The sequence below is a fragment of the Bubalus kerabau genome, chromosome X (assembly GCF_029407905.1).
Source record: "Bubalus kerabau isolate K-KA32 ecotype Philippines breed swamp buffalo chromosome X, PCC_UOA_SB_1v2, whole genome shotgun sequence".
Classification (NCBI taxonomy): Eukaryota; Metazoa; Chordata; class Mammalia; order Artiodactyla; family Bovidae; genus Bubalus; species Bubalus kerabau.
Window position 1 is genome coordinate 70,173,857 of NC_073647.1, and position 20,143 is coordinate 70,193,999.

General features: G+C 43.2%; 2 protein-coding genes across 4 annotated transcripts in view; one reads left to right on the forward strand and one right to left on the reverse strand.

Annotated features, from left to right (window-relative positions):
• Positions 1–12,744, forward strand: part of ATG4A (autophagy related 4A cysteine peptidase) — a 79,971-nt gene extending 67,227 nt beyond the window's left edge. For all 3 annotated transcript variants that reach the window (XM_055564757.1, XM_055564758.1, XM_055564759.1), the window contains 2 exons: positions 216–324; positions 10,987–12,744. In XM_055564757.1, the coding sequence (XP_055420732.1) occupies positions 216–324; positions 10,987–11,057 (180 nt within the window). In that variant the 3' untranslated portion in view covers positions 11,058–12,744. The remainder of the gene's footprint in view (positions 1–215; positions 325–10,986) is intronic.
• A 361-nt stretch (positions 12,745–13,105) lies between these two features.
• The window catches only part of COL4A6 (collagen type IV alpha 6 chain), a 337,408-nt gene continuing 330,370 nt past the window's right edge, over positions 13,106–20,143 (reverse strand). Inside the window, exons 44-48 of the mRNA XM_055564756.1 lie at positions 18,943–19,089; positions 18,105–18,221; positions 17,029–17,220; positions 15,454–15,740; positions 13,106–14,764 (exon numbers count right to left, since the gene is read on the reverse strand). Of these exons, the coding sequence (XP_055420731.1) occupies positions 14,504–14,764; positions 15,454–15,740; positions 17,029–17,220; positions 18,105–18,221; positions 18,943–19,089 (1,004 nt within the window). The 3' untranslated portion in view covers positions 13,106–14,503. The remainder of the gene's footprint in view (positions 14,765–15,453; positions 15,741–17,028; positions 17,221–18,104; positions 18,222–18,942; positions 19,090–20,143) is intronic.

Consider the following 20,143-nt stretch of genomic DNA (forward strand, 5'->3'; position numbering starts at 1 on the left):
CCACCAGTAGCCTTTCTTCCTTGGCCAACAGTATCTAGAATTGAAGAGGGATGGGTCTTCAGATGGGTCTGGTACAGGATGGGTATATTTGTTGAGCCTGTGCTTTCACCTTTCAATAACCAGATCACTCTCTTGGGGTTTGGAGTCATATATTGCCAATTGGACAGAAATGTAGTGACTCTGCAGTGTTTACAACTGATTCTATGTCTCCTCAGGAAATTCTAAAGGAAAATTTAAGGATGTTTGAATTAGTTCAGAAACATCCATCACATTGGCCTCCCTTTGTTCCTCCAGCCAAGCCAGAAGTAACAACCACAGGGGCAGGTAAGCTGTTGTTCAGAAGCTCTCTGGCCAGCAGACCCTTGGATAGCAGTTGTTTTATGAGACAGAAGCAATTGTGGGTCATGCTTTCTGTGGAATGAAAATTTCTACTGTTGGACTGATCAAAGAATGGTATTTCTTCTGATGAACTGATACTTAGCAATTTCAAAGAATAATAGTAAAAGAAAATAAGCTCCATGGAAAATCAAAATGAGTAGAATTTTTTTTTTCATGGTCTGGTTTAAGAAAACAAATCAGAGGACATGGGTAATTCAAAAGGTTCCTCAAAGATCTTACAGAGCCTCATCTTCATCATAGTGAACAGGACTGTGTAACAAGTCTAGTTCATTTCTTTTTTTAATTGATGTATAGTTGATTTACAGTGTTATGCCAATTTCAAGTATACAGTAAGGTGATAAGTTTTTCAGTTTATTTTCTATTATTGGTTATTATAAGATATTAAATATAGTTCCTTTTGCTATACAGTAGGTTCTTATTTATTTTTTTATATATAGTAGTATATATCTGTTAATCCCAACTTCTAATTTATAGCATCCCCCTTTCCCTTCTGGTAACCATAAATTTGTTTTCTATGTCTGTGAGTCTATTTCTGTTATATAAATAAGGTCATTTGTATCATTTTTTAGATTCCACAAGTAAGTGATATCGTGTGGTATTTACCTTTCTCTTTCTGACTTAGTTTACTTAGTATGATAATCTTTAGGTCCATCCATGTTTCTGCAAATGGCATTATTTCATTCTTCTTTATGGCTGAGTAATATTCCATTACATATACATGCATGTGTGTGTATACATATATTATATATACTGCTGCTGCTAAGTCGCTTCAGTCGTGTCTGACTCTGTACGACCCCATAGACCGCAGCCCATCAGGCTCCCCTGTCCCTGGGATTTTCCAGGCAAGAACACTGGAGTGGGTTGCCATTTCCTTCTCCAATGCATGAAAGTGAAAAGTGAAAGTGAAGTTGCTCAGTCGTATCCGACTCTTAGTGACCTCATGGACTGCAGCCTACCAGGCTCCTCTGTCCATGGGACTCTCCAGGCAAGAGTACTAGAGTGGGATGCCATTGCCTTCTCCGATTATATATACACACCACATCTTATTTATCCATTCACCTGTAGATGGGCATTTAGGTTGCTTCCATGTCTTCACTATTGTAAATAGTGCTGCTGTGACCATTGGGGTGCATATATCTTTTTGAATTAGATTTTTCATCTTTTCTGGATCTATGCCCAGGAGTGTGACTGCTGGATCATATGGTAACTCTATTTTTAGTTTTTTAAGAAACCTCCACACTGTCCTCCATAGTGGCCACATCAATTTACATTCCCAGCAATAGTATAAGAGGGATCCCTTTTCTCCATATCCTCTCCAGCATTTATTATTTGTAGATTTTTTTGATGATGGCCATTCTGAGCAGTGTGAGGTGATACCTCATTGTAGTTTTAATTTTCATTTCTCTAATGCTTAGTGATATTGAGCATCTTTTCATGTGCCTGTTGGCCATTTGTATGGCTTCTTTGGAGAAATATCTATTTAAGTCTTCTGCTTATTTTTTGATTGGGCTGTTTGTTTTTTGATACTGAGCTATGTGAGCTGTTTGTGTATTTGAAAGTTAATCCCTTGCAGTCACATCATTTGCAAATATTTTCTCCCAGTCCATAGATAATCTTTTTGTTTTGTTTACAGTTTCCTTTGCTGTGCAAATGTTTTTACGTTTAATTAGGTCCCATTTGTTTATTTTTACTTTTTTTTCCATTACTCTAGGAGATAGATCCAAAAAAATATTGCTGAAATTTATGTCAGAGTATTCTGCCTATGTCTTCCTCTAGGAGTTTCATAGTATCCAGTCCTACATTGAGGTGTTTAATTTATTTTGAGTTTATTTTTTGTATATGGTATTAGAGAATATTCTGATTTCATTCTTTGTCATGTAACTGTCCAATTTTGCCAGAACCACTTATTCAGGGAACTGTCTTTTCTCCATGGTATATTCTTGCCTCCATTGTAGTAGATTGGGTTTCCCTGATAGCTCAGCTGGTAAAGAATCCACCTGTAATGCAGGAAACCCTGATTTGATTCCTGGGCGGGGAAGAGCCACTGGAAAGGGATAGGCTACCCACTCCAGTATTCTTAGGTTTCCCTGGTGGCTCAGATAGTAAAGAATCCCTTGGATTCCCTTGGAGAAGGGAACAGCTACCCACTCCAGTATTCTGGCCTGGAGAATTCCATGGACTGTATAGTCCATGGGATTGCAAAGAGTCGGATTTGACTGAGCAACTTACACTTGTTGTAGATTAATTAACCCTAAGTGCATGGGTTTATTTCTGGGCTTTCTGTCCTGTTCCATTGATCTATGCTTCTGTTTTTGTGCCAGTACCATACTGTTTTGATGACTGTAGCTTTGTAGTATAGTATGAAGTCAGGGAGCATGATTCCTTCGGCTCTGTTCTTCTTTCTCAAGATTGCTTTGTGTGTTTGAGGTCTTTTCTGTTTTCACACAAATTGGAAAGTTTTTTGTTCTAGTTTTGTGAAAAATGCCATTGTTAATTTGTTAGGGATTACATTGAATCTGTAGATTGTGTTGGGTAGTATGGTGTTTTTAACAATATTAATTCTTCCAATCCAAGAATTTGGTATATCTTTTCATCTGTTTGTGTCATCTTTAGTTTCTTTCATCAGCATCTTATAGTTTTGGGAGTACAGGTGTTTTGCCTCCTTATGTAGATTTATTCCTAGGTATTTTATTCTTTTTAATGTGATCAGATCAGATCAGTCACTCAGTCATGTCCGACTCTTTGCAACCCCATGAATCGCAGCACGCCAGGCCTCCCTGTCCATCACCAACTCCCGGAGTTCACTCAGACTCACGTCCATCAAGTCAGTGATGCCATCCAGCCATCTCATCCTCTGTTGTCCCCTTCTCCTCTTGCCCCCAATCCCTCCCAGCATCAGAGTCTTTTCCAATGAGTCAACTCTTCGCATGAGGTGGCCAAAGTACTGTAGTTTCAGCTTAAGCATCATTCCTTCCAGAGAAATCCCAGGGCTGATCTCCTTCAGAATGGACTGGTTGGATCTCCTTGCAGTCCAAGGGACTCTCAAGAGTCTTCTCTAACACCACAGTTCAAAAGCATCAATTCTTCGGTGCTCAGCCTTCTTCACAGTCCAACTCTCACATCCATACATGACCACAGGAAAAACCATAGCCTTGACTAGAAGGACCTTTGTTGGCAAAGTAATGTCTCTGCTTTTCAATATGCTATCTAGGTTGGTCATAACTTTCCTTCCAAGGAGTAAGCGTCTTTTAATTTCATGGCTGCAGTCACCATCTGTAGTGATTTTGGAGCCCATTAATGTGATAGTAAGTGGGATTATTTCCTTAATTTCTCTTTCTGATAGTTCATTGTTAGTGTACAGAAATGCAATAGATTTCTGTATGTTAATCTTGTACCCTGCAGCTTTACCAAATTTGTTGATGATCTCTAGTAGTTTTCCGATGGCATCTTTAGGATTTTCTATGTATAGTATCATGTCATCTGCAAACAGTGACAGTTTTACTTCTTTCTTTCCAATTTGGATTACTTTTATTTCTTTTTCTTCTCTGATTGCTGTGGCCTGGATTTCCAAAACTATATTGAATGAAAGTGGCAAGACTGGGCATCCTTATCTTGTTCCTGATCTTAAAGGGAATGCTTTCAGCTTCTTGCCATTGAATATGATGTTTAGCTGTGTGTTTGTCATATATGGCCTTATTATGTTGAGGTATGTTCCTTCTATGTCCACTTTCTGGAGAGTTTATATCATAGATGGATATTGAATTTAATCAGAAGCTTTTTCTGCATCTATTGAGATGATCATATGGTTTTCATTCTTTAATTTGTTCATGTGGTATATTATATTGATTTGCAGATATTGAAAAATCCTTGCATCCCTGGGATAAATCCCACTTGGTCATGGTGTGTGATCCTTTCAATGTATTGTTGGAGTCAGTTGGCCAGTATTGTGTTGAGGATTTTTGCATCTATGTTCATCAGTGATATTGACCTGTAATTTTCTTTTTTGTGTGTGATATCTTTGTTTGGTTTGGTGTCTGGGTGGTAGTGGCCTCATATAATGAGTTCAGAAGTGTTTCTACCTCTGTAATTTTTTAGAATAGTTTGAGAAGGATAGCTGTTAACTTTTCTTTAATTGTTTTGTAGAATTCACCTGTGATGCCATCCAGTCTTAGACTTTTGTTTGTTGGGAATTTTTAAATTTCTGATTCAATTTCTGTACTGGTAACTGGTTTATTCATAGTTTCTGTTTCTTCCTGGTTCAGTCTTGGGAGATTGTACCTTTCTAAGAATTTGTCCATTTCTTCTAGACTGTTTATTTTATTGCTGTGTAGTTGCTCATAGTAGTCTCTTAAGATCTTTTGTATTTCTGTGGTGTCAGTTGTAATTTCTCTTTTTTCACTTCTGATTTTATTGATTTGGGTTCTCTCCCTTTTTTTCTTGATGAGTCTGGCTAAAGGTTTATCAGTTTTTTTATCTTTTCAAAGAACCAGCTTTTGGTTTTATTGATCATTTCTATTTGTTTTTTTAAGTCTCTATTTCATTTCTGCTCTGATCTTAATGATTTATTTCCTTCCATAACTTTGGGTACTGTTTGTTCTTTCTCTAGTTGTTTTAGGTGTAAGTTTAGGTTTTTCAAGATTTTTCTTATTTCCTGAGGTAAACTTATATTGCTGTAAACTTCCCTCTTAGAAGTGCTTTTGCTGCAACCCATAAGTTTTGGATCATTGTATATTCACTTTCATTTGTCCCTAGGTACTTCTAAATTTCCTTTTTGATTTCTTCAGTGATCCATTGGTTGTTTGGTATCATATTGTTTAACCTCCACTTGTTTGTGGATTTTTGCAGTTTTTTCTTGTAGTTGATTTCTAATCTCATAGAGTCTGGTTGAAAAAGATGCTTGATATGATTTTAGTTTTCTTAGATTTACCAAGGCTCATTTTGTGGCCAGGAGAATGTCCCATGTGCACTTGAAAAGAATGTTCTGCTGTTTTTTGATGGAATGCTATATAAATACCAATTAAGTCCATTTGGTCTCATGTGTTATTTTAATAACTGTGTTTCCTTATTGATTTACTGTCTCAATGATCTTCCATTGATGTAACTAGAGTGTTAAAGTTCCCTACTATTATTGTGTTACTATCAATTTCTCCTTTTATAACTGTTATTATTTGCCTTATATGTTAATGTACTCCTGTGTTGGGTACATATATATTTGCAATTTTTATATTTTCTTTTTGGATGCATCCCTTGAATCCCTTGATTCATCCCTTGTAGTGTCCTTCTTTGTCTCTTGTCACAGTCTTCATTTTAAAGTTTATTTTATCTGATGAGTATTGCTATTCTTGCTTTCTTCTGATATCCATTTGTGTGGAATACCTTTTTCTATCCCCTTACTTTCAGTCTGTATATGTCTGTAGATCTGAAGTGAATATGTTGTAGGCAGCATATATATAGGTCTTGTTTTTGAATGCATCGAGCCAGTGTGTGTCTTTTGGTTGGAAAAATTTAGTCCGTTTGCATTTAAAGTAATTATTGATATGTGTCTTCTTATTGCGATTTTGTTAATGGTTTTGGATTTGTTTTCGTAGGTCTTTTTCCCCCTTTTTCTTCTTTTGTTCTCTTGTGATTTGATAATTACCTTTAGTGTTATGTTTGGATTCCTTCTTTTTGTGTGTGTATATCTATTATAGATTTTTGGTTTGTGGTTTTTGTTTAAGTCTGTATATAAATGTGACTATTTTAAGTTGCTGATCTCTTAATTTCAAATGCATCTTAAATACTGTGCATTTGTACTCTCCTCCCCTCATGATTACTGTTTTTGATATCATGTTTTACATCTAATTGTTTTTTGAATCCTTTATCTGCTTATTGTAGATACAGGTGACTTTACAAGTTTTTTCTTTTAACCTCCTTACTAGTTTTGTCTGAATGATTTTCTACCTTTACTGTATGTTTGCCTTTACCAGTGAGCTTTTTCATTTTGTAATTTTATTGTTCTTATTTGTGATCTTTTTTTTCCGTGCAGAGAAGTCCTTTAACATTTATTGTAAAGCTGGTTTGGTGGTGCTGAATTCTTTTAGCTTTCCCTTGTCTGTAAAGCTTTTGATTTTTCCATCAAATCTGAATGAGAATCTTTTTCTTGGTTGTAGGTTTTCCCCTTTTATCACTTTAAATATATTGTGTCACTCCCTTCTGGCCTGCAGAATTTCTGCAGAAAAATCAGCTAATAGCCTTATGGGAGTTCCCTTGTGTGTTATTTGTTTTCTCTTGCTGCTTTTAGTATTCTCTCTTTATCTTTAATTTTTGTAATTTTCATTATATCATGTTTTGGTGTGTTCCTCTTTGTGTTCATCTTGTATGGGACTCTCTGCACTTCCTGGAGTTGGATGCTTGTTTCCTTTCCCAGGTTAGGGAAGTTTTTAGCTGTTATCTATTCCAATATTTTCTCAGGTCTTTTATCTCTCTTTTCTTCTGGGACCCCTATAATGCAAATATTGGTGCATTTGATGCTGTCCCAGAGATATCTTAAACTGTCATTTCTTTTCATTCTTTTTTTTTTTTTTTTTCTGTTCAGCTGTAGTGATTTCCACTGCTCTGTCTTCCTGCACACTGGTCCATTCTTCTGTATCATTTAGTCTACTATTGGCTTCTTCTAGTATATATATTTTTGCATTTCTTTTTTAAATTTTTTTTTTATTTAAGGATAATTGCTTTACAGAATTTTGTTTTCCGTCAAACCTCAACATGAATAAGCCATAGGTATACATCTTCTAGTATATTTTTCATTTCAGTTATTGGATTTGTCATCTCAGTTTGGTTGTTCTTTATATGTTCTCTTTGTTAAAAACTAATTTCTCACTCTTTGCATCCATTCTCTTCTCAAGTTCTTTGATCATCTTTATAATCATTACTCTGAACTCTTTCTTGAATAGATTGCTTAACTCCTCTTCACTTCGTTCTTCTGGAGTTTTATCTTGTTCCTGTGTCTGGAATATACTCCTCTGCTGCCTCATTTTGCCTAAGTTGCTATTTGTATTTTTAAGTCTGTGGTAGGTTAGTTACATTTCTCAACTTTGGAGAAGTGGCCCTCTGAAGGAGGCATCCTATATGTCCCAGAAGTGCACTCCTCTCTATGTGCTCTAAGTGTTCCCCCTATGAGGGCTGTTTGGTTCTTTCTGTTGTGGTGGGCTGACTCTGTGGGCCATCTACTAGCTTAGTTGGCATCAAGTCTGGTTGGTTGTCAGGCCCTGCCTTGTGCACATTCTGCTGGTTGCTGTTTAGTGGGGCCTGGTCATGAGGTGGCTGGTTGCAGAATCCAAGGGGGCCCAAGGGCTAGTGCTGGCTCACTGGTGGCTGGAGTCAGGGTTCTGAAGACTCTGGGGCTGTGCCAACTAATGGCAGAGGTTAGTGCTGGATTACTGGCAGGCAGAGCTAGTTCCTGTAGTGTGGCTGCTGGGCCCAGGGATCCCAGAGCATGTTTCAGATCATTGGTAAGTGGGGCTAGTTCCTGATACAGTTGGATATGAGGTCTGGGGTGTCCCAAAGATTTCATTGACCTGCTGTGGGCAGGGCCAGGGCTGAGGTGATCCCAGGGTCAGGTCTGGTCTGTGTTGCAGGATGTAGTTTTATTGCTCCTAGTGTCTGCCCCCTGGAGGATGAGGGGAATCTAGAGTCTTGTTCAGGCTTCCTAGTGGGAGGGGCCAGGGCCTGTCCACTGGTGGGTGGAGCTGGCACTTGGCCTTCAGATGGGCATGGCCATGTCTGAGGGCATGTCTAGAGGCTGTGGGCTTTCGACTTCTTCAGGCAGCTTGTCTGAAAAGTGGAAGTGTTACTCTTTCAGTCATGTCCAACTCTGGGGTCCCATGGACTGTAGCTCTCCAGGCTCCTCTGTCCATGGAATTCTATAGGCAACAGTACTAGAGTGGGTAGCCATTCCCTTCTCCAGGGGATCTTCCCAACCCAGGAATTGAACCTGGGTCTCCTGCATCACAGGCAGATTCTTTACCACTGAGCTGCCAAGGAAGCCCTGCTCAATTACTTGTTTGGCCTGAGGTGTCCCAGCACTGGTGCCTACAGGCTGTTGGGTGGGGTCAGGTCTTGGCACTAGTGATCCAACATGTCAGCTACCAGGAATGTTCATGTGGTAGAGTATTCCCGAATATGACTGCCATCAGTGTCTATGTCCCCCTGGTGAGCTGCAGCCTACCCACACCTCTCCAGGAGAGTCTCTAAGGCCAGCAGGTAGGTCTGGCCTGTCAGTCAGTCAGTTCAGTCACTCAGTCATGTCTGACTCTTTGCGACCCCATGGACTGCAGGACGCCAGGCTTTCCTGTCCATCACCAACTCCTGGGGCTTGCTCAAACTCATGTCCATCGAGTCGGTGATGCCATCCAACCATCTCATCCTCTGTCGTCCCCTTCTCCTCCCGCCTTCAATCTTTCCTAGTATCAGGGTCTTTTCCAATGAGTCAGTTCTTCACCTCAGGTGGCCAAAGTATTGGAGTTTCAGCTTCAACATCAGTCCTTCCAATGAATGCTGCTGCTGCTGCTAAGTTGCTTCAGTTGTGTCCAACTCTGTGCAACCCCATAGACGACAGCCCACCAGGCTCCCCCGTCCCTGGGATTCTCCAGGCAAGAACACTGGAGTGGGTTGCCATTTCCTTCTCCAATGCATGAAAGTGAAAAGTGAAAGTGAAGTCGCTCAGTCGTCTCCAACTCTTAGCGACTCCATGGACTGCAGCCTACCAGGCTCTTCCATCCATGGGATTTTCCAGGCAAGAGTACTGGAGTGGGTTGCCATTTCCTTCTCCACTTCCAATGAATATTCTGGACTAATTTCCTTTAGGATTAACTGGTTGGATCTCCTTGCAGTCCAAGGGACTCTCAAGAGTCTTCTCCAACACCACAGTTCAAAAGCATCAATTCTTCAGCGCTCAGCTTTCTTCACAGTCCAACTCTCATATCCATACATGACTACTGGGAAAACCATAGCTTTAACTAAACGGATTTTTGTTGGCAAAGTGATGTTTCTGCTTTTTAATACGCTGTCTAGGTTGGTCATAGCTTTTCTTCCAAGGAACAAGCGTCTTTTAATTTCATGGCTGCAGTCACCATCTGCAGTGATTTTGGAGCCCCCAAAATTAAAGTCTCTCACTGTTTCCATTGTTTCCCCATCTATTTGTCATGAAGTGATGGGACTGGATGCCATGATCTTAGTTTTCTGAATGTTGAGTTTTAAGCCAACTTTTTCACTCTCCTCTTTCACTTTCATCAAGAGGCTCTTTAGTTCTTCGCTTTCTGCCATAAGGGTGGTGTCATCTGCATATCTGAGATTATTGATATTTCTCCCTGCCATCTTGATTCCAGCTTGTGCTTCATCCAGCCTGGCATTTCACATGATGTACTCTGCATATAAATACGCAGGGTGACAATATACAGCCTTGACATACTCCTTTCTCAATTTGGAACCAGTCTGTTGTGCCATGTACAGTTCTAACTGTTGCTTGGCTTGCATACAATTTCTCAAGAGGCAGGTCAGGTGGTTTGGTATTCCCATCTCTTGAAGAATTTTCCACAGTTTGTTGTGATACAGATAGTCAAAGGTTTTGGCATAATCAATAAATCAGAAGTAGATGCTTTTCTGGAACTGTCTTATTTTTTTGATGATCCAACAGATGTTGGCAATTTGATCTCTGGTTCCTCTGCCTTTTCTAAATCCAGCTTGAACATCTGGAAGTTCACGGCTCACATACTGTTGAAGCCTGGCTTGGAGAATTTTGACCATTACTTTGCTAGCATGTGAGATGAGTGCAATTGTGCCGTAGCTTGAACATTCTTTGGCATTACCTTTCTTAGGAATTGGAATGAAAATTGACGTTTTCCAGTCCTGTGGCCACTGATGAGTTTTCCAAATTTGCTGGTCTAGGCTCCTATCAAATTATTCCTTTTGCCCTGGGTCCAAGTACACATGAAATTTTTGTGTGGGCCCTTGAAGCATAGAGTCTGTATTTCCCCTAGTCCTGTGGGGTTCTTGCAATAAATCCCTGCTGGCCTTCAAAGCCAAATGCTCTGGGGGACTCCTCCCCCGAATGCCAGACCCTCAGTCTGGGGAACCTGACATGGGGCTCAGAACCCTTACTCCTGTGGGAGAGCTTCTACGATATTATTCTCCATTTTGTGGATTGCCCGCCTGTGGGTATGGGATTTGATCATATCGTGAGTCTGCCCCTCCTACCCATATTGCTGTGAATTCTTCTTTATGGCTTTATTTGTAGAAGATCTCTTCTGGTAGGTTCCAGTCTTTTTCATCAATGGTTGTTCTGCAGATAGTTTTGGTTTTGTTGTGCTCGTAAGAGGAGGTGAGCTCAAGATCTTTCTACTCTCACATCTTGGGCCCCTAAAACTATTTTGATTCTTTATGGAGAATTGCTAACACTTGGCAGTGGTCCCACCTATAAGTCTCCTCTACACTAGCTTTTGTGTAGCAAAGCAATTAAAAAATGTATGGTCTTAACTACTGAGTAACGCACTGACCTGTTGAACCAAAGGTTTTCAAGCTTTTTTCCCCTTCATTTCTGTATTCTGATAGAGTTCATTGACTCTACTGAACAACTAGAGGAATTTGACCTGGAGGAAGATTTCGAGATTCTGAGCATATAGGATAGTGGGAGCTCATCTTGGAGATCTGTCTTCCATCTGGCACCAGAAGAACATGAACTCATCACGTAAAACTTTTTTAGTCAGCAAGTGCCTAATATGCCAACAGCATACAAACTTGATAGGAATCATGACTGAGCCAATCACCATTTCTCAACAAAAAAAAGAGAGAGAGAATGAACAATATACCCTTTCCCCAGAAGGAACTAAAACAATCATGGAATCTAGGAGCAGAAAGATTAGGAGCCATCTCTTGCTTCCCAGCTTCTTACATGGCCACAGCAAATCTTCAGCTGCTGGAATGAGGAGGTGGATGTATGGAGGACAGCCAGCAACTCCCACCTTGCTTTCAGCACCAGCAGATGAGAGATGGTTACCTTGTGCTTCTTTACCCTTTCAGGTTTGACTTCTTTGGGCTAAATACTAAGAAGCAATCTGTTCCCTTGCTCTAATAATAAAGTGTTAATCATTGTATCAGAACAATTGTAACAAGAACAAAATGTTCTTGTTAAAGTATTTGAATATGTATTAAATAATCATAATTGATCTCAAAAAGTATGTCAAAGACATTACATCAAATGCATATTTATTGATCTTCCTATTTGAGAGAAGCTTACTATTGAATGGGTCATTGTCCCCGTCTTAACTGATACTTTTGTCAGATGTCACCCTGTCCTTAAATCATTTATCACTTAATTCAGGGGTCTGCAAACTTTTTCTGTCAAGGGCCAGAGAAGAAATATTTTAGGCTCTGAAGGCCATGTAGCATCTGTCACAGCTACTCATCTCTGCTGGTGAAGCACCTAAACAGCCCTAGACAGTGTGCATGCACAAGAGCCTGGCTGTAATGCAACAGAACTTTATTCACACAAAAAAGGGGAAGGGCTGGATTTAGCCCCAGGCTGTAGTTTGCTAATCACTGACTTAAATTATTGATTTTTGTTTGGGAAATTAAAAATTGTGGTTGAATTTGACTCCCTTTTGCTTTATAGTCATAATTGGAAAGATAATTATTCATGTGGTGACATTTAATCTGTGTATCAAATACTATTTGGGGACTGTTGTTATTGTGCAGTTGCTAAGTCGTGTCCCACTCTATGCGACCTCATGGACTGTAGCCTGCCAGAGGACTGAAATCCTCTGTTCGTGGGATTTCCCAGGGAAGAATACTGGAGTAGGTTGTCATTTCCTCCTCCAGGGGATCTTTGCAATGCAGAGATCAAACCCACGTCTCCTGCACTGGCAGGAAGATTCTTTACCACTGAGCCACCTGGGAAGCCCTTAATTTCAAGACTAGCAACATACTGAGTTTTAAAGCACATATTCATCAAATTGGTTTTGCTAACCATTCTCCTGTGTGGATGTACCTCACATCCCAGTGATATTTTCCCATTTTCCACTCCTTGTCTTTTTCAACTTGTATGCATTTCACCTCCATGCTCAACAAAGTGCCCAGCAGGCCCCAGGAAGGCCAGCAACTGCAGTATGAAAACTAGCAAATAAAGGAAATAAACCAAACTAAGGTGGGTTTTTTTTTTTTTTTGGTATAGTTAAGAATATTTGAATACTCATTTCCTTAGATTCCATATTCTTATTTTACCCAGTAGGTAGTATATTCCAGTGAATTCAGAATTTGAAAGATGCAAAATGGTATTCAGTGAAATGTCTCTCTCTCCCACAAGTCAGTTCTGTTCCTTGAACCCTCCCAATGTTATTAATTTCTTGTTTATCCTTCCAGAGGCTATATTTTATGCATATACAAATACATGCATATATATCTTAGATTTGATTTTAATGACTTTAAAATTTCTCTCCTTTTGATTAATCTACAAATGATCCTGAGAACCCAGAAGTATGGAAAGCCCTTTCTTGATCTCAAGCATGTGATGGAGCTAAAAACAGTAGTAAGCTTATCTTGAAACAACTTGCAGATTTGTTACCTGTTAGAAGACATTTTCAGCCCTTGACTTTCATTGTATTTTTCTATGCCTCACTGTTATGTTGTAAAGCTCAACTTGCAGTAACAAGAACCCCCAAGGCTCTGAGGGGGACTTAGGAATTTCAGTGACATGGGCTTTAGAAAAATTTTCATCAAAGAATGTCAAAGAGTCAAATGTTCACATTGAATTCCTTTTATTTGCAATGTACAAAGCTGACACCATGCTTATTACTCAAGAAGTGAAGGTAACAATAGGTCGGATTATACTGATTATGCTTTGTGTGTGTTGGCACAGTTTATATAATATTTAAGGAAACAGAATCACCTGGAAGGAATTGCCTCATGTCAACATAGCTAAGTGTTCTGGGAAACTGATAATTAAAGGAAATGGTTAAAATAATCCCCCTAAACAGAATACGATATAGTTTATAATCTGTCCAGGCTTGCTTTGGGTCTGCTAACTGTTAAAGAGAGCAGTGTGCTAGATTTTTATGAGGCTTAAAAAAAACATCAAAATGGTTTAACAGGCTACCTATGAAAGAGCAATTGGATGGAAATTTTAATGGCAAGTCTCTCACAGCCTCAAAATGCAAAGCAACCAGCACTGCAGTGTTGATTTGCCACATTGCACACATCTGGATGGCGTTTGGAATAAACAAGGGCTTCTGAGAAATTGGGACAAAGGATTTACCTTTTTGTTCCTGGAGTCAAAAGCAAAATTCACACCTCCTTACCCATCCTCCTCTCTACCCCCAGCCCAGGAGAAAGGGCGGCAGTTCGCATTTCCCTTTATGGGTCTGACCCCATTTGGTACATCCTCTGCTCTACTCTACATCAGGCCAAGTCTGCTGCCTGTAGCTGGGGAGGGAGCTGACAAGGAGGAATTGATTTGTCTACGACCATATGAAGTTGATGAGCCCCTCTTGGCAGCTGGCCTTCCAGCACAGTCGTGCTTACTGTTGAAGGAGTCAAAGCTCACCCCAGGTAACTGGCCAGCACCTCATTCTGTCTCCGTGAAGAGTGAGAGTTTGCCCTGTGCAGGCTCCATCCATCCATAATGTTGAACCAGAGAAAATTTTTTTGTGTGTGGAAACACTGGGTTCTAGTTTAAGCCAAATAATGTGCGGTGACCTCTGGACATAGAGAAATGACTCCTTAGCTATCATGAAGAGCTTTCTGATCAAGATGGTGAGGAAAGCGAGCATTCTAAGAAAGTGGTGGCCTAGCAGTCTTTCTGAGGTAGCCATGAAGAATCACGCAAACATCCAGACCGAATTGTAGCACCAGGTTGACTGAAATGGGATAGCAGACCTCAGCAGGGTGGGCTCACCCAGGGGGCCTGAGGGTGGGGGTGACCAAGGTCCAGTAGTCCAGCCCAAACAAGACTCCAAGGTACAGCTTGACAGATGGGCAAAAGGGCTTAGGCCTTCCTTCTTCAGACCATTCGGGTTTGTGAGGTGACTGTTGTGTGCAGGAGGGGAGGGCAAGGGGCAGAGTGGCAGGTGCCACCCTACACGCTTTTCATACACACCTGGCAGCGGCTGACCCGGGTGTGGAGCTGTCCGGCTTTCAGCGTCTCAGATACAGGCTCCTCCCCAAACTGCTGCCTCTCTTCCACTGTTGTCAGCCAGAAACTATATTTGTTGGCAAAGTAGTGGCAGGTGCCCCGGGCACCACTGCACTCGATGAAAGGAGTAGCCCGGAAATCCTCTAGGCAGGATCCAGGAGAGACCAGGGACTGGCCCCCGCCCTCTGCACCGGCGGCTGTGTGCTGAAACGGACAGAGGGTGGCCGTGAGCTGGTCACCTGGGAGGCAACAGGCTCTGCTTCTCCAGCCCTGAGCTCCTGTCCCTTGGTTCAGCCCCCATGTCAGGTCAATAAACCAAACACTGTGTTTTGGATCCTTGTCACCGCCTCAGGGCCAGGAGTGCCCCCTCCAAGCTCCCAATTGCCCTCCTAGCCCACAGTTCCTGGGGCTGTGGCTACATACTAGCCAGCTTCTCTCAGACTGCTGATGCCCTCCAAGTCCCCCAAGTATGCTAGTGCCCCTGGCAGATTTCCACTGACAAAGAAATCTGAGAAAGGCTGAATTAAGGAAAATTCAGTGGGATTCAGAATGCAGCTCTCAGAACCCTTTGCTCCAAGCCCATGATGGTGTTTTCCAGAGAAGGGAGAGAGCATGGAATAGTCTACCAGGTGGTTAGACCATGGGCCCATCCCCTCATGGATCTATTAACAGCTCTTACTCTGAAGTCACCTTTATTGGAACTCTTACTTGCAATCTGTACCACGCCCATGAGGGGGCGTGTCACCTGTTGAGTGCAAATGGGCCTCATATTTGGCCTAATGTCCTGGCCCTCATGTCACCCAGCTCCCTCAGCACTCGATTTCAGGATTTCCCTCCAAGCACTCCCTACCCTCGGCCTTTACCCTGGGGGAAGGGGCAGTGTGGGGCCTCACCATGAGGAAGGAGTACCCAATCCACAGACTGCGCCAGCCCAGGGGGCACTGTGGGATGGTGATGTCCTGGCTATGCACAGCAATGGCTTGCGAGGGCGCCTCACACACAGAGCAGCGGCTGATGTACTGGGGGATCTGTGTCTGGCCGACCGGCATCATAGGGATGGGGGCAGTGGTGGAGAGCCAGTAGGACTTATCATTCCGTCGGGCATAGTGGCACACTTCATTGATGTTGCAATAGATGAATGGCATGGTGCTGAAGCGGGGCAGGCAGGAGCCAGCAAACCCTGGAAGGAGAGAAGATAGGCAGGAGCAGGTAAGGTCTGGCTGAGGGACCAGGCTGGGATTGTCCTCGGAGCCACTATGACTGGACTAGATTGTGGTTTGGATTCATATCCAACTGCTTGTTCCAGAGCATGGTTGCCTCTCCTTCCAGTCCTGGACTACACCCTGATGTCTGCTGATCAAATCATACTTTCTATGTACCAGAGAAATTGGATAATGAAAAGAATCTTTTTAGAAACTGAATGAAGACTCCCTAAATCAACCCATTTTGTAAAACCAACATTTAATAGAGTGAGTCTACATTTCACAGTCAGCACACCTGAAGACAATTCAGTTAATTCTTGGGTAATCATTGTTACTCACAGATCATATTATTATTACTACTACTAATTGCTTTCCTGGTGGCTCAGATGGTAAAGAAACTGCCTTCAAGGCAAGAGACCTGGGTTTAACACCTGGGTCTGAAACATCCTGGAGAAGGGAATGGCAACCCACTCCAGTATTCTTGTCTGGAAATCCCATGGATGGAAGAAACTGATGGGCTACAATCCATGGGGTCGCAAAGAGTCAGATACAAATGAGTGACTAAGCACCTTAGCACTAATCATCAATGTTTAATGGATGGTTAATGCTTTTGAATTGTGGTGCTGGAGAAGATTCTTGAGACTCCTTTGGTCTGCAAGCAGATCAAACCAGTCAATCCTAAAGGAAATCAACCCTAAATATTCATTGGAAGGACTGATGCTGAAGCTCCAATACTTTGGCCATCTGATGCAAAGAGCTGACTCATTGGAAAAGACCCTGATGCTGAGAAAGACTGAAGCAAAAGGAGAAGGGGCGACAGAGGATGAGATGGTTAGATGGCATCACTGACTCAATGGACATGAATTTGCACAAACTCTGGGAGATAGTGTAGGACAGAGAGCCTGGTGTGCTGTAGTCTATGGGGTCACAAAGAGATGACTTAGCAACTCAACAACAACAAATATATGTAAAACACTGTTCTAAGCATTTTACATGGGTGATTTTTGTAATCCTCACTCCAACCTATGAGACAGGTACTAGAATTAGCCTTGTTCCATTGAGAAGGAGGCAGAAGGTAAAATAGGTTGAATAACATGTCCAGAGTAAGTGGCAGAGCTAGGGCTTGAACCCAGATCTGCATGAATGACTCTAGACCTGGTACTTATAACCCACTATCCAACATGGGCCCACCAATGGTTGGGAGGAACAAGGAGTGGTCCTTGTGGGGACAGATGGCCAGGGGTGATTGTGGGAGCTGGTACCTACCCAGGTCCTGGTTGTGGGCTTTCTCTTGCCCCTCCACGAACAGCAGGCTGTAACCCACCCAGAGCTGGCTCATCCCGCTGGGGCACAGGGGCACCTGTTCTGACTGGCTGTGCTTCACCAAGGTGTAGCCCACTCTCAGGCTCTGTCCAGGCACTCCAGCCCTCCCGAAGGGGCCCGGCTTCCCTGGAGCTCCTGAGATGGAGAGAGCAGAAAAGGGGTGAGGCAGGTACAGCCAATAATAACAGAAGGTACTCACTTGGTGGAAAGCGTTGAGCAGGGGCCATTATGTACAAGCATTAGCTCACTCAATCCTTACAACAACCTCATCACTCCAATTTGTGGATAATGAAACTGACTCTCACCACCTACAGCTAGTAAGTGGTAGAACTAGAATGCCAACTCAGATGTATCTGGCTAGAGAGTCCTCATTTTGAAAAGCACACGACCCAGTTTTTCTTCCACAGTCACCCAACCTTGGGTTCTCTGGGATGGGATGAGGGAGCAGAGAGGGCTACTTCTCAGGCTGGCGTTGCAGGCTTTCATAGGAGATAACTGAGGACTCACTGAATCAAAGGCAGCAAAGGCAGAGCTGGGGTTAGCGAGGCAAAATCACACCCTCCTTTCCTGTCAGGCATAGCTAACAATCATGGCACTTGTCCTGTGAGCCTCAGGAATGTGGATTTGCCATTTTTGATATAAAAGGAGGTAAGTAGCAGAACAGCTACATCTTACCTCAGTTTTTCTTCTCCCTTGAACCAAACCCCCTTCTGTCCACATCAGAATCCCTTGGTAGAAGGGGGTTGGTGCAGGGCAGGGGAGTCATAGCTCTTAAGAGCTGGAAGAGAACCCAGAGAACTATTTGGAACAGTTTTTCACCTTCTGGAATGTAGGGCTCTGATCCGTCACAGCTCAGGATGGAGTCGGCATGAATGGGTGAGAGCCCAGTTTTCCAGCCTCCTAGTAGTGTCAAGCTTTACTGCCAGGTTTCCTAATTCCAAGATCTGAGATTTTGACTCACTACCAAGCCTCAAACCCTTATAGAAGCCCTCTGCCTGCTAGTGCTGACGTTGCCAGACCTTCAAATCCTGGAGGGCCTTGTAGTCCAGGGAGACCAGGATCACCAAGAGCCCCAGGTGGGCCAGGGAGTCCATTGGCGCCATCTTTGCCGGGGATGCCAGGTAAACCTTTAGATCCTGCAAGGAGAGAAGGCCCACAGCGGGGTACTCAGTGTGGAGGAAGAGGGACTTCTCCAGGTCTTCCCTGGAGAAAGGGGACTTGTGTGTCATGCCCAGGACTCACCAGAAGAGGGCAGATTTGGCCATCACCTGGGAGTGCAGGCTGAGGACAGGGCTGAGCCTCCCAGGCTAGTCCTTAGTTCACGTCTGGGTAGCTCGGCCCTGGGACCCCACTTTGAACTTAGCCCTTCTGAGCCCCTTCACACACCTGTCCTCACTTCCTCTCATCCTCCCAGCAACTCTGGGAAGGACGCAGGGCAAATGCTGGGGTCCCGAGTCAGAAATGAGGACACTGAGGCCTAGAGAGACTGTTAGCTTACTCCAGTTGAGGCAAAATTGGAATTAGTAGCTGGGTTTTCTGTCCCCCAACCCTGGGTTTTCTCCCTTTCTCTTTATTGCCCACCATACTCCCTCCTTTCTGCAGCAGCACATTAGTGAGGGACAAGCTGTCTGGGTTAGCTATTGTGCTCTGCCCACATTCTCTGAAGCCAAGTACAATTGCTGGCCCTGGGGGCCCTCCTTCCTGGCAAGAAGCTTGGGAGCTTTGTGAAGAAACCAAGGAAATGCTTGATGAATCTACCCCCTTGAAGCTGCGGGGTTCCTAGCCAGTTGCTTCAGCATCCCAATCAAAGCCATCTCAGCTCCCAACCAAGTTCCCTTTCCCTGGCACCCTACTCACCTTGTAGGCCCACAGGTCCTTGGACCCCGGGGTCTCCCATGAGGCCAGGGATTCCATCAATGCCTGGAAGACCCATGGGTCCAGGGGGAGCCTGGATGGCTTCTGCAATGGGTGTGTGTCCAGGAGCACCTCGAGGGCCGGATAAGCCTGTGGGAGGGTGGAAGAAACGGAAATGTCAGGCAGAGGCAGAGGGGGTGGCTAGGGAAGGCCCCTGGAGGTTCAGTTGGCATCACAGCCTAGGACCTCAAACTCAACCAGCTGGCTTACTGATAGAAGCCAAATAAGTCAATTTGCTTGAGTGCCTACTGAGTTCTAGTCCCTGGTAGATGAGGGGATAGAGCAGTGAGTAAGACCTTTATGAGACAATGGTCTGTTGATAAAGATGAAATATGCATAACCTGACAAAAACCATTAATCTTACTGCAAATTGTGAAAAGTGCTACAAAGGAAATGGAGAGTGCAGTGACCATGGGATGGAGCAGAGAGGGCTACAGGGTAGAGAACCTGCTGCTGCTAAGTCACTTCAGTCGTGTCCGACTTTGTGCAACCCCATAGATGGCACCACCAGGCTCCCCCGTCCCTGGGATTCTCCAGGCAAGAATACTGGAGTGGGTTGCCATTTCCTTCTCCAATGCATGAAAGTGAAAAGTGAAAGTGAAGTTGCTTAGTCATGTCCGACTCTTAGCGACCTCATGGACTGCAGCCTACGAGGCTCCTCTGTCCACGGGATTTTCCAGGCAAGAGTACTGGAGTGGGGTGCCATTGCCTTCTCCGAGAGAACCTGCTTTAGTGATAAGTGGCCTTTTACAATCAGTGACACCTAAGCTGAGATTATTAAAGCATTAGAAGGGGCTGGAGGTAGTATTCCAGGAAGTAGAACTAGCATGTGCAAAGGCCCTGTGGCCAGCCAGGGTGTGATGTTTTTGGATAACAGAAAGAGGCCAGTGTGAGAAAAGCACAGTGAGCAGCAAAGGGTAAAAGCTGGTGATGAGGGATGCCATGGGATACCAATGGATGATTTCTGCTTTTATAAGACCTCTCCCACCACAGTCTGGAGAAACGATTGTTGGGGGAGGTGCATAATGAAAGCACGGAGACCAGTCGGCAGGTCACCACAGTGATTCACATGAGAAATGTTGGTGGCTTGGATCTGAGAGGTATTGGTGGAGGTGATGAGAGGGGAGCGGATGCAAGGCCCATT